Source organism: Heteronotia binoei, chromosome 17 (assembly GCF_032191835.1).
Source record: "Heteronotia binoei isolate CCM8104 ecotype False Entrance Well chromosome 17, APGP_CSIRO_Hbin_v1, whole genome shotgun sequence".
NCBI lineage: Eukaryota > Metazoa > Chordata > Lepidosauria > Squamata > Gekkonidae > Heteronotia > Heteronotia binoei.
In genome coordinates, this window is record NC_083239.1 from 3,110,334 (window position 1) to 3,124,277 (window position 13,944).

The window sequence follows — 13,944 nt, forward strand, 5'->3', positions numbered from 1 at the left end:
AGCAAACTGTTCTAAAATAATCCCATGCTCCCTCCCCCCACTTTGGTGTAGTGGTTAAGTGTGCGGACTCTTATCTGGAAGAACCGGGTTTGATTCCCCACTCCTCCACTTGCACCTGCTGGAATGGCCTTGGGTCAGCCAGAGCTCTGGCAGAGGTTGTCCTTGAAAGGGCAGCTGCTGTGAGAGCCCTCTCCAGCCCCACCCACCTCACAGGGTGTCTGTTGTGGGGGAGGAAGGAAAAGGAGATGGTGAGCCGCTCTGAGACTCTTTGGAGTGGAGGGCGGGATATAAATCCAATATCTTCATCTACCTCACAGGGTGTCTGTTGTGGGGGAGGAAGGTAAAGGAGATTGTGAGCCGCTCTGAGACTCTTCGGAGTGGAGGGCGGGATATAAATCCAATATCTTCTTCTTCTTCTTCTTCTTACACCCAACATCCTAGCCAAAGCAATAAAAGACATTATTTTTTAGTTTAACCAAAACACTACACAGTTTAAGTGGTAAGGTGTTATCTGGAGGCTGTGGCCAGATGGCATGTGTGGGAGGGGTTAACATATGAGTGTTTCCAGATCACAGGCAATTCACACGGGGATGTATTTCATGATGTAATTCAATTCTCCCAAGAACAAGAGATATCTCTCAGATGGCCAGGCATGAAGCAGAGCAAGTGGGAGAAGAAATGGGGGAAGGGTAGGGTCAGGGAAGGAAGAAGGAAATAGAAATAGAAGAGATGAAAACCATGGCAAGCAATCTGTGTCAATGGGCTATGGCAGAGGCATCTTACAGTCTGTAACGATAATGCATGGCAGAAAACTGGGAGGGGTTCTGACACATTAACAATTTGGCTTCCGAATCAGTGCGAGTTGAAACAAATGTAGAAATTATTTGCTGGGTGATATGTCTGATAAAATAATTTAATTTATTTTATTAAAATATTTATAAGTGATTATTTATCAAGATAGTTTCAAGGAAAGTGAAAAAACAGTGTCTATAAACTGAAGTAAAATGTCACCAGGAAGATATAATATCCCTTGTTTTTGATGATACCTTTGCACAAGCCATGTAAAATACTCGCTTTGGATACCGGGGAGGGGGACCTTTTCTTTCAAAGGTCTGGGGATTCAGACTAAAATTGGATACCTGGGGAAAAATCCAGTAAGAGAAGTAATGCAGGCATCAGGACGGGTATTATTGTAAAGTTACTCCCTTTAGCAAGTGCCTATGCCATTGGCAATTAGGATGACCTTCCTTTATTGGGGCTCAAAGAGAGAGTTCATAGAAGGGTCCAGGTGTAATTACAGTTTAATTTTATTAGTATTATTTCTACCCTGAGTAATAATTGAAGAGATATGAACTATGTCTCTTCCTTGTAGGGATTTTTTCATAGAATCATAGAGTTGGAAGGGGCCATACAGACCATCTAGTCCAACCCCCTGCTCCATGCAGAATCAGCCTAAAGCATCTCCGACAAATAATCATTGATAGGGTCAAGAATGAATTGAACGGTGATACTTTGAGAGAGACTTCAGTAAAATCACTTTGTAAAGGTAACTGAAACAATCAGGAGATACTAATTAACAGAAAAGAAATTATTTGATAGTGTGGTTGTATAGTTCATGAAGTTAATTGTAGGGATGGGCACCAACCTCCCCACAACCCAAAATTCCTCACAAAAATAATTGGGTCATGGCACTGATAATCTCTCTGAATCATTTTAACTGAATCAAGAACATCAGAATAATCGGAAATGCACTTCTTGGTTTTAGTGATTGTAAACTGTATGCATGATTTTATTGTGTATTTTTGGGGTTTTTTTTTAATGTTTTATGTGGTTTGATCTGTTGTTGCCAGCTGCCCTGATCCTGTCAGGGGAGGAAGGGATATAAATCTGATAAAATAAAAATAAATAAATAATCGGACTTATTAAGGATTGATTTTCATATATTATGACTCTCACATGGGAGGCCACTAAAAGCGACTGTGTGCTGCTGCTGGTGCTATTTAGAGGCCATAATATTTGCTTACCATCTTGCCTTAGTTTGATAATGTGAAGTATAGATTCCATTCTGTGGAAACATAACAGCAGCCTTCTGCATGTGAGCTTTCACGTGTAGATTTGACACTATATCAGCTACTGCCAGTGGGTTTCTCTTGATTTTTGAATGGACAGTTCTAATATTCCACTGCTAAACAAGCGCGTGGAGATCGGAAGGATATGGACAGATAAGACTTTGATCCCCGGTTGCATTTTCCCCTTCTTGACCTTGGTTCCTTCTGTGCAGCATGCCGCTGCTGTTCATAAAACATAACAAATGGGACACAAATGGAGAGATGACAGATTGGTGAGAGTACTTTGCTCAAGATGCAAGATGTCTGTTTAGCTACAGATTGTGTCCTTGCATTAGAAGCTGATGTACATTTCAGCTGTATTCCTCAATACATGTGTGTGTGTTCTTACAATTAAAGGTGATTCATCATTTATTTATTTTTTTTCCTAATGAGTATATATTTGGTATACACTAAAATGCAACTGAAATGCAGCAGTTTTACTATGTTTGGGACAAATAGGGCAGTGTTTCTATGTGTGTGTCTGAAAGTCAGAGAGAACGAGTCACAGACACTAAATGAACAAAAGAAGCTTAACTTCAGTACCGGTGAAGTTGTTTCTTACTTCGTGTTGTTTTTAAGCCTGTTGGTTTCCATGAGCACTAGTCATAAATATACTGGGACTTTTACTATGAAAGAAGTCTAGGGTATTCCTTTATATTCTCTAAGGACAAGGATCAGAATGAAGTATTTTCTATTCTCTTTAGAACAAGCATAACGGAGCCTGGTTATTTATTTGGATTCTCTGTGGGATTCAGAGCATAATGCAGAAAACATCTGGAATTTTAAAAAGAAGTGCTACTATAATATAAACATGTTTTCTGAGATGGTGAGAATTTAGGACTGACTCACACAGAGACCATTACTACACATGCAGCAGTTTTGTGGCCTTTGATTGAAATAAGAGCATAAGAGCACGGCAAAATTGGACCATCAAGTCCAGAATATCGTTTCAGCAGCTGTTAGCCAGATGCATCTTGGAAGCTCACAAGTAGGAGATGAAAGCAAGAGCTGTGCTTTGCTGGTCCTTGTAGAGAAATTCCCTCCATCCTAGAATTCACCCCAGTAGTAGTTCAACCAGTGGAACTACACTCTACTAGTTTGGAACCCAGTTGCAAGCTCATAGTTGGCAAGAATTAGGAAGCCAAGGGATGAGCCATAAATCCCGAATACATAGCGCATTGTGTACATAAGCTAATTACTCTGACTGAAGAAGAACAATGACTTTACCATCTCACACCTTGCTAATAGGGCACACCTCAAGAGACAGAACGCTTAATAGCTTGATGGAAGAGTGTCAAACATGATCTGGCTGCACAGGGCTCAAATCTTGTCCCTGAGCAACTTCTGCTTCCTTTTCCAAGGCTGCTGCTGACATTAGAAACCACAGTTGCTTCCCCCCCTCCCCTGCTCCCTCAGTGGCTCTTTGCTTCCTGCTTCTTGCCTTCCCCCCCTCCAAAAGCTCTGTGGCTGCCTCCATGTAGAGACACAATGAGAAGCTTCTCTCTCTCTCTCTCTTGCACACACACACACACATACACACACACACACACACAGAAAGAGAACTTCCTTCTTGGAGCTGCTCCTTCTCTTTTGGGGGAGGAAGGGGAGGGGAAGAGAGTGAGAGAGAAAAAACAAAACTGAAGTCCCATGGCAGCTTTCAAATCAACGTTTTATTCTAGGTTTAAGTTTTTTGTGTGCAAGCTCACTTCTTCAGAGGGCGGGTGGCTGGGTGGGTTCTTCTGAAAAGTGCAATTTACATTGTGAAAGTTATTTTGGCTTCTTCTGAAAAGTTTGTTTTTAAAGATTAGATTTCTCCGTTCCTACCTGGATTGAAATTTCTTTCTAAAAGCCCCTGATTAGGAATTAAAACTCTTTGACTGGTCCTTATATCTTGGAGAGTGGAGTGATGCCAAATGATAATCGTACACATTGCTAATGAGACAGGAAAAGTAGCTCTCAGTTCAGTCCCGGAGGATGCCTTGTCTTGAGCTTCATTATCAATTGCAATTTATCCGTCTCTCTTTCTAATCTCCCCTTAAAATTCCTTTGTAAGAGCGCTGCTGCTGATGATATTGGATTTGTATCCCGCCCTCCACTCCAAAGAGTCTCAGAGCGGCTCACAATCTCCTTTCCCTTCCTCCCCCACAAGAGACACCCTGTGAGGTAGATGAAGATATTGGATTTATATCCCTCCCTCCACTCCGAAGAGTCTCAGAGCGGCTCACAATCTCCTTTACCTTCCTCCCCCACAACAGACACCCTGTGAGGTGGGTGGGGCTGGAGAGGGCGCTCACAGCAGCTGCCCTTTCAAGGACAACCTCTGCCAGGGCTATGGCTGACCCAAGGCCATTCCAGCAGCTGCAAGTGGAGGAGTGGGGAATCAAACCCGGTTCTCCCAGATAAGAGAGCTCTGGCTGACCCAAGGCCATTCCAGCAGCTGCAAGTGGAGGAGTGGGGAATCAAACCCGGTTCTCCCAGATAAGAGTCCGCACACTTAACCACTACACCAAACTGGCTCTCCTATGCTTATGCTGGCAACAGAATGTTGTTGTTTCCAGTGTCAGACATACAAGGACCAGCAAAGCACAGCTCATTTAGTTGCATCCTTCGGGACTGAATCCCCCAGATGGAACCGAGACCTAGGTTTCCTGTCTCGTTACCAGTGCTGGTATCTCCAAACCTACTACCCCTCTGCATATCACACCTAATCCAATCAAGCCTGCTATTGTCATTTGCCTGCTTTTGCCATTCAGCACCTGAAATCACCTTTATAAAGCTTATATCTCTGGTACCTCGTGTTACATTTTATGGTATGCATGGCTCAGCCCAAGAAAGTGGCATTTATGTCAGATCTGAACTGCAAAACAAATGAGTTCGACACTCCTAGGTTAGGGAATGATTTTTTGGCACAAGTGGGAAAAGGAATCACTCATGTATCATATACATCACTGACCACCATTTGCATCATTATGTATCTCTCTCTGCCTTGGCACCAAGGTTAGTAAATACAGCTCCTACAAGAGCTATGAAATGAAGGGGAACCCTGTGCCGCCCTTTTTAATTCCATCCCTCCATCCTGTGGGACAGCCTAATGGAGGGAGGCTCCTGAGAAAAGGTGTGAAGTGTTATCACAAGCTACCCAAGGGACACCATGACTTCACTGCCACTTCTCAAGCTGCCCAGAACCTGGTGAGAGACTAGTTAACCTGCTTTCTTCTAAAACCCAGCACAGGAGGAGGAGGATATTAGATTTATATCCTGCCCTTCACTCAGAGTTTCACAATCTCCTTTTCCTTCTTCTCCCCAAAACAGACATTCTGTGAGGTAGGTGATGCTGAGAGAGGTCTAACAGAAACTGCTCTTGAGAGAAACAGCTCTGCAAGAACTTGTTACAGAGTCAAGGTCATATCAGCAGGTGCATGTGGAGCAGTGGAGAATTGAAACTTGTTCTCCCAGATAAGAGTCTGCACACTTAACCACTACACCAAACTGGTTCTCAAATCTGCCACCTGGATTAGAAAGGGTACACTTCTGTACCCTCCCACCAATGTTTCAGTCTCTCCATTTTCAGTTCTGCTTTGTTCCAAGAGTCTTTCTTCAGTCCAATGCCCTTCCTTGCAGCCTTCTGGAGAACTTTGCCCCTGGAGCTTTAAGTCCCTCTGTCTCTAATTTCTTCATTCCACCCACTTGCATCCTCACTATGACTAGCACTTTCCCCAAGTCCTACATTTTCAGTACCGCAGAATGCCAGGTAACTCTTCCTTCCATGTCTCTCGACTCTGCACTCCCACATCTGCCAAGACTGGCTCTAAGCATGCTGGTCTTTTGCTCTTATGTGTTAACGGCACTCCCTCAAGCTGTCCCAGTGCTTCATGCCCAATGATTTATAAAGCACTGATATTGGACCTTTATTAAGAAAGGCAGTATTTAAATTTTGTTAAAGGTCTGTTAATATCTTTCTTGATCTTCAAACTGGGAGGCAAAATTCACCTTCATGTTCCAAACCTGCGTTTTCTTTTAACTTTCCATTAGTTGCAACATCTATAAGTCTTGTCAAATTCAAGGATTGACAAAGAGGGTAAGAGTGGGTAGAATTACCTGGCTCGAACCAAGATTGATCCAAAAAAATTTGCAACTGTGACACTGAAAGAGCAAGCTGTTCTCTTATTCCATTTCAAGTCTTGAAAGTGGTGTCCAATAAAGGACGTAGTATGTCACTGGAAACTTGTTTAGTGTGGCTAGACCATAAAGCATCCCAGAATGAGCTGGAAATGAAATAACTATTTTCAATTTTTTTCCCAATCTGCCCAATAAGAAGAATGATAATCAGGGCTTTTTTTTGTAGCAGGAACTCCTTTGCATATTAGGCCACGCACCCCTGATGTAGCCAATCCTCCAAGAGCTTACAGTAGGCCCTGTAAAAAGAGCCATGCATGCTCCTAGAGGATTGGATACATCAGGGATGTGTGGCCTAATATGCAAAGGAGTTCCTGCTACAAAAAATGCCTTGATGATAATGTTTGGTCAGATTTGCTAGTTGTATTTCTTTCTAATACAGTTGAAAAACTGAAATTACAAGGCCTTTGTATGAAAGAGGTCTGCAGATGGTTTGGAAGGAAATTCTAGGTTTTTTAAAATTCCAAAAGAAATTATTCAAAATTCTTTGCCATCCACAAAGGAGAGCTACTAGTATATATATGGGCAGCACCCTGAAGATAAAAATAAATCTAGATAGAACGAATGATTTTATTATATTGATTCTTTCAGGCCATGGTAATAATTTTTTATTCCATTGCTGAAGGATGTCCAAGGCATTTTTATTTACTTCCAAATGATTATGTTTAGCCAAGTCTGCAAGTTTTAGAGGTATTTTTAACCCCCAGGTACCTCCAGTAATCACAAACCCATTGAAAAGGGTACTATTTTTTAGTGTGATATTTATATTAAGATTAATAGAATATAATACAGTTTTCGCTTGATTAATCTGGAGTCCTGCCATTACACAAAATTCCTGTATTGTGTTGAATAATTCAGGAAGCAACACAGACAGGTCTGAAATATAAATTGCCATGTTGTCTGCAAATAGACTGGTTTTGATGTTTATCTGAGCCACCTGGTGGGAAGGGCGGGATATAAATTCCAAATAAATAAATTATCTTATTTATTTAGATACCTTTACTACTACCTTTACTATAAATTGCCATGTTGTCTGGAAATAGACTGGTTTTGATGTTTATCTTATTTATTTAGATACCTTTACTAATTGACTGGGCTAGTGGCTCTGTAGCCAAAGAAAAGAGTAATGGTGATAACGGACATCCTTGATTAGTTCCTCTATGCAGTGGTATTGGAGATTAACATAAACCATTAATATGCAGACTGGCCTTTGGTGAGAAGTAGCTTGTTCATATAGCTCTTTTAAAATTGTTACCAAAATTTATCTTCTCCGGAAGGTTATGTAGATATTATGTTTGACATCATATTGTATCAAAATGCCTTTTCAATATCCAAAGATAAAATTAATGAAGATCTTAATCGATGGGACTTACAATAATGGATTATACCTATTGTTTTCCAGATAAAATGTCTGCCATATCTCAGTTTATGATAAAATCCAATTTGATCATCATGAACATAAGAGTTGATAATACGGTTGAGGTGAGCTAATAAGACCATCATGTAGGATACATATTTAAAATATTTCCATATATTATCTAGACAGATTTTTAAATAATTCAGTATTTTAAGGAACATACAAATATCTATTTGATAGTTGAAAAATAGTATAACAATTGAAATTTGAAAGATATATCTGTTAAGATATTTCAGTGTACGTTCTGACTCCAGTACATCCGTTGGCTGGAGATAGTAAGACCCCCAATCACAATACTCTCTGTTTTATAATGTAAAAACACTTTTGTATTATTAGTAACCAAGAATATATAATAAGAATATTTTGACATTTTAATAAAGTTAAGAAAAAGCCACTGATTTGAAACAACTTCATACTGTTAACATCCTCCCAGTAGATTTTAGTGACAGATCTAAAGGAAGCATAAATGTGCAATCTCTACACTAAGAAATGTAGAACCATATATTATATAGATTATTTTTCATAAATCTCTCAGATCTGTCATAGAGTTTTTTCCAGCAATCAAGTAAATTATATTATTGAGAATATCTTACCCAATTCCTAAGAGCAATGTTAGGGATATTAATTTTTAAAAACCAAACTATTCACTGGAATTCACTGCCACAGGAGGTGGTGGGGCCACAAGTATAGCCACCTTCAAGAGGGGTTTAGATAAAAATATGGAGCACAGGTCCATCAGTGGCTATTAGCCACAGTGTGTGTGTATATATAAAAATTTTTGCCACTGTGTGACACAGAGTGTTGGACTGGATGGGCCGTTGGCCCGATCCAACATGGCTTCTCTTATGTTCTTATCCATTCAAAACTCCCTTTTTTCTCTTTTTCCCGATTTTAACAGAAATTTTCCAGGAGTAGAATTTCTGTAGAATACAAAAAAGGTCTTCCATATTAAAAGTTAAGACGTATAGTGGAATTACAAATTCACAGTTCATTCAACCTGTTCTTCACAATTAACAATGACGTGGAACAATAGTACCTCCACCAGTCATGTAAACAGTAACAATGCAGTTTTGAAACCCAACTATTAAAAACATTCGTATTAGTAGAATTCATTAAAAGTACCTGTGTTTGTAACCTCAGTTAAAAAGAGAGAATCCTCCTTGCATTTTCTAGACAACTAATCCACAACAATATTAGTTCTATAACAAAGAAATTCATTATCCCATCCCTATTAAACCACCAATCCACCCTGAATTTATTTTCTAATCTAGATTTATACCATACTACTACTACAACAACAAACAAATCCCATTTATAGAATTCAATCTCACGCTGACTCTCTCCCTCCCCTTCCCCCCATTCCCTTAAGATAATTGTAGCTAGAACAACAAAAAAGCATATGATAAACATCCAAATCTTAATTAGCATACAGATTACCATCAGAACATGTAAAAAGCTCCACCATCATGGTTATCAGAGAAACCGGGAGCAGTTAACTGAAAAATCCCCCCCCACATCAGAATTCTTAGCTTTTAAGCACATACAAGACAACCAAATAGCCTAAGTTGTTTTAACGCTACTATTTTGCCTTCCAAAAATAATAGTTGGAATAATAATGGCTTGAGCTTGCAAGAGATCTTGTTTTGGGAGAGTAATAGTAATGGCTTGAGCTTGCAAGAGTTCTTGTTTTGGGAGAGTAATAGTAATGGCTTGAGCTTGCAAGAGCTCTTGTTTTGGGAGAGTAATAGTAATGGCTTGAGCTTGCAAGAGCTCTTGTTTTGGGACAGGCCACCCCTCACTTGCTCCTTTCTATTTCTGCAGTCTTGCCCATAGAATAATTCTCATCATGTCTCTGAGTTTATTAAAGTCTGCCCTAAAGTCTGAACTCCAACATAGATGCATGGGTACCAACTTTCTTGGTCCCCCACAGCAAAAGGAATTCTAGCAGGACATGGTCACTTCCCCCTAATGTCCCCATCACCTTCACCCCATCTACCATCTCTTGTCTGTTGGTAAATATTAAGTCAAGTATGGCTGAGCCCCTTGTAGCTTGCTCCACCATTTAATAAAGGAAGTTGTCAGCCAGACAGGCCAAGAATGAATGTGACTGTGGATACTTTACAGAGTGTCTTCCATCACACATCAGGGAAGTTGAAGTCACCCATAATTGCCAGGTCATGTTGTTTGGATACCCTGTCAAGCTGGTTCAAAGAGGACAGCATCCACCTCCTCATCCTGGAGGCCTTTAGCAGACCCCCAACCACAATACCTTTTGACCTTCTTTCCCTTGTCCTCACCCAGACATTTTGCACTGGTCTGTTGCCCTCCTCCTCCAGTATCTCCTGACAAACTAATCCTCTCCTCACCAATGTTCCCTCTAAACTGCAGAGTCTTGTGAGCAAAAATTCTACTTTGTGAGCTACTGGCATTAAAGTTGTGAGCTACCGTATAAATTAGTGTGCTCTGGGGTCATCTTTCCTGAACTAAGACAAAAATGTGTGAGCTGGAAGCTAAAAATCTGTGAGCTAGCTCATGCTAACTCAGCTTAGAGAGAACACTGCTCCTCACATACAATGCCACTCCACCTCCTCTTTGACCCTTTCAGTTTTTCTTGAACAATTCATCCATCCACTACTACATTCCAGTCATGGGAATTATCCCACCAACTCTCTGTAATGCCTACTAAATAATATCCCTCTATTTGCATAAGAAGCTCAAGCTCTTCCTTCTTATTGCCCAAGCTTTGAATATTGGTACATAGACACCTGAAGCCTCACACCTTTGGCTCCATTAGACCCGTCCCTCCTAGGCAGACCTCCATTGTTTGCTCTCTTTCATTTAAATCCCTATGTTGGTCATCTCCTTCCCCTTAAGTTTAAAGCCCTCTTGATGACTCTCTCTAGGTTTCTGCCAAACACCTTCTACCAGACTTTGACAGGTGAAGTCCATCCCATGGTCAGGAGTTCAGTTAACAGGGAACCACGATCGAATGTGTCCCAGAATCTTTTAAATTTAAATCACACAGGAAGGGAGAGGGGCAGTCCCTGACTTCTCCAGCTTCCTGCTCTCATACCTGTGGCCCCCTCCCCCTGTGCCCCCCATGATCCCTTCCCCCTGTGGCCACCATGGCTCTATCCCCCTGCAGCCCCTAGCTATGGGACTGCTTCAAGGCCACTTTCTCCCCCTGTGGTAGTCTTCATTGAGTCAGATCCCACCCTCTCATTAGAAGTAGTGCATCACTTCCATCTTGGTTGTTTTTAATCTGACCAAGCTGTGAGAAATTTCTGGCCAAGCCATGTGAGACTGCCTCATCAGCCACAGGTGCAAACCTTGCTACTTCACTCTGATATGGGAGCTGCTTTTAGTCTGATTCGTCTGGGACTGGCTTTTTCACGTGGCAAACAGAAACCTCTAAAAACCAGTTTCTGTTTATGGCATGAAAAAGCCGACCCTAGCTGCAGCCCCAAGGCAGATAGTGTGAAATCGGAAGGAAGCCTCGCTGAGAAGGGGAACACGAGAGCGGTGTGAGGTGTAAAGTGAGTGGGAAATTGGTCTGGGTTTGTTATATAGCTGCAGACTCTCAGTATCTTTTGTCTTGCAAAAGGCAAGAATAACAATGGTTGCTAATATGTAAGCTACCTTGAGCTGAGAGGAATGGCCAGGTATAAGTATAAATAAATACGATCTTGGTACTTTATTCACATCGATGGATATCAAAGAAAGCATTTTACTCAGATATCCCTGGCAATGAGCACCGCATACAATTTCCAAATGGTTTTAAGTACAAAATGATCTGAAATGACTTTTATTTTACTCCTTTAGATTATCTGGCCTGTCTCTCCTGCCCGTAGGGATGAATGCAAGTGGGCTGGAAAAGATATTCTGGTAAGTGAAAATATTTATAGTTTCTTTATTCCACCTTCCTCTTTTGTACGGCTAGTCAATATTTCATGAACTTTCATCTTTTTAAATATTAAAGCATGGTGTTTCCCCCTTAAGAATTCTTTCTGGTAGTTGTAGACACGAGTAGCTTATTTTTTACTCTGTGTAACGCCGTGCAGGGTAGGTTTACATGTAAAGGCATGAGTACCTAATTGTCCCCTTATTTAAGAGTTCATACAAGTTTGACCTCATTTTTGTAATGATTTAAGTCCTCAATTTGCAGTGAACACTGAATAGACAGACCATTGTGAATACAACAAGTCTCATTAACGTCAAGAAGTTGCCTTGAAAGCCTCCCAGAATCTTCCCTGAAAAGAACACATTGATGCCTTAGTGATGTTAATCCTCCATTGTGTTTTCTCAAAAGAGAAAAAGGAAACAGTTATTTTATGCGTATTTTATTTGCAAGGGCTCTGCTTCATCCATGTCCCTTTTCTCTCCCGTATAATCCAACTATTGGAGAGAAAACTGCTGGAAAACGGTAGCAGCAGGCCTTGAATTCAGCAGGAGCTCACCGAAGCACAGCTCCTGAACCTTTCTGACGGCCCCCCTCCTCCTCCCCACCTACCTACCTTGTCCATTGAATAGTAGGTGCAACTGCATAACAATCCCTGGATGAGCTCCACCACCTCTTTTTCTACAAAATGACCCCTGGGTAGCAGCATTGACTAAGAAGGGGGGAAAATCATGGAACACTTACCATGATGAAGATGAAACATTCTGAAAAGGCCAAAGGGGAAATCACTGTGCTTTCAGTAGCAGAGGAAAAAGAGGACCTTACACACAGGTGTACCTATAAGAGGCTTGATATTTAGAGATGGTTCACTAAGATATTCATAATGGTAGCTGCTACTGGTCTGTATCCTAATGCTGTATCAAGTCATACATTCAAACAGTGAACAGCTTATAGTCTCTGTATTTTAAAGTCCTTACAAATGAGTTGTTTTATGTCATAATGAAAACACAAGAGAGGCACAGTTTATTTGTGAGGAAGCAGAAGAACTGAATCTTCACCTACAAGATCACAACATCTTCTGTAAGACTTTAGAGGGGAGGCAGATAATCTGAGATGGTTAACAGCCATATAGTCTAGCTATCTAGCTAAATACCTGTCTCAGGACCAAATGAGATGTTATGGCACCCACAGGTCTGGCCCCATGGATGCTGCCATCATTTTAGAGGTGATTTTGGACCATTTAAACGTTCTACAGCACAACAGCACTGAGTGACTTCTCCCCCCACACTTGCTTTTTCAAATGCTAAAACAGCTTCAGGGGACAGTTTCAGCACATAGTATGGGGGTGGAACAGATCTCCTGGTCTCACTATGCTGCTGTACTGATCAGGATTGGACCCTCAGAACCTTTTTAAATGGCCCAAGTTCGCCTCTGAAATGGCAGCAGTGTCTACTGGAAGAAACATGCATGGATGCTGTAATATCTAGTTTGGGCTTCCCACCAATAAAATTAAAACATTTTTAAAAATACATAGATTCAGCAAACATGAAAACAATTACAGCTAGAAAACAATCAGAAGTCGCCCAGAGAACTGGATTGGGGAAAGAAAACACAAGAGCTGAGGGAGCAACTGGAAGGACAGACTGGATTAAAGAGGGCGGTGGAGGCTTCTCCCTTAGTTTCACAGTTCTTGTAGGAGCTGAATGCCAATTCAACCTGGTGTCAAGTAAGAGAGAGATGCTTAATGATGCAAATAGTGGTCAGTGATTTATATGGTACGTGCTTGTTTCCTTCTCCCACAGGTGCCAAAAAAATAATTCACTAATGCTTTCCCTAAACTGGTCTTGTGGGGACTATTACTCCCAGCTTTTGTGTGCGTTTTTTTGAAAATCTTCTAGCAGAGTTGTGTTGTAATAGTCCCCAGGGGTGGCCAGACTTGCTTAATGTTAAGAGCCATATAGATTAAATGTCAGATGTTTTAGAGCTGTAAGACATTAACAAATATTACAACATGTCCTTATTAAAGCTCCAGTTTGAGAGAGCCAGTTTGGTGTAGTGGTTAAGTGCACAGACTCTTCTCTGGGAGAACCAGGTTTGATTCCCCACTCCTCCACTTGCAGCTGCTGGAATGGCCTTGGGTCAGCCGTAGCTCTCATAGAGGTTGTCCTTGAAAGGGCAGCTTCTGTGAGAGCTCTCTCAGCCCCACCCACCTCACAGGGTGTCTGTTGTGGGGGAAGGAGATAAAAGGAGATTGTAAGCAGCTCTGGGACTCTGATTCAGAGAGAAGGGCAGAGTATAAATCTGCAGTCTTCTTCTTCATCATCTTCTTCTTCTTCCAAATGCAT

General features: G+C 41.2%; 1 protein-coding gene across 1 annotated transcript in view; it reads left to right on the forward strand.

The window, feature by feature from the left end:
- SEMA3A (semaphorin 3A) overlaps positions 1 to 13,944 on the forward strand; it is a 302,131-nt gene that overhangs the window by 77,574 nt on the left and 210,613 nt on the right. Inside the window, exon 3 of the mRNA XM_060258129.1 lies at positions 11,524 to 11,586. Coding sequence (XP_060114112.1) covers positions 11,524 to 11,586 — 63 coding nt within the window. The remainder of the gene's footprint in view (positions 1 to 11,523; positions 11,587 to 13,944) is intronic.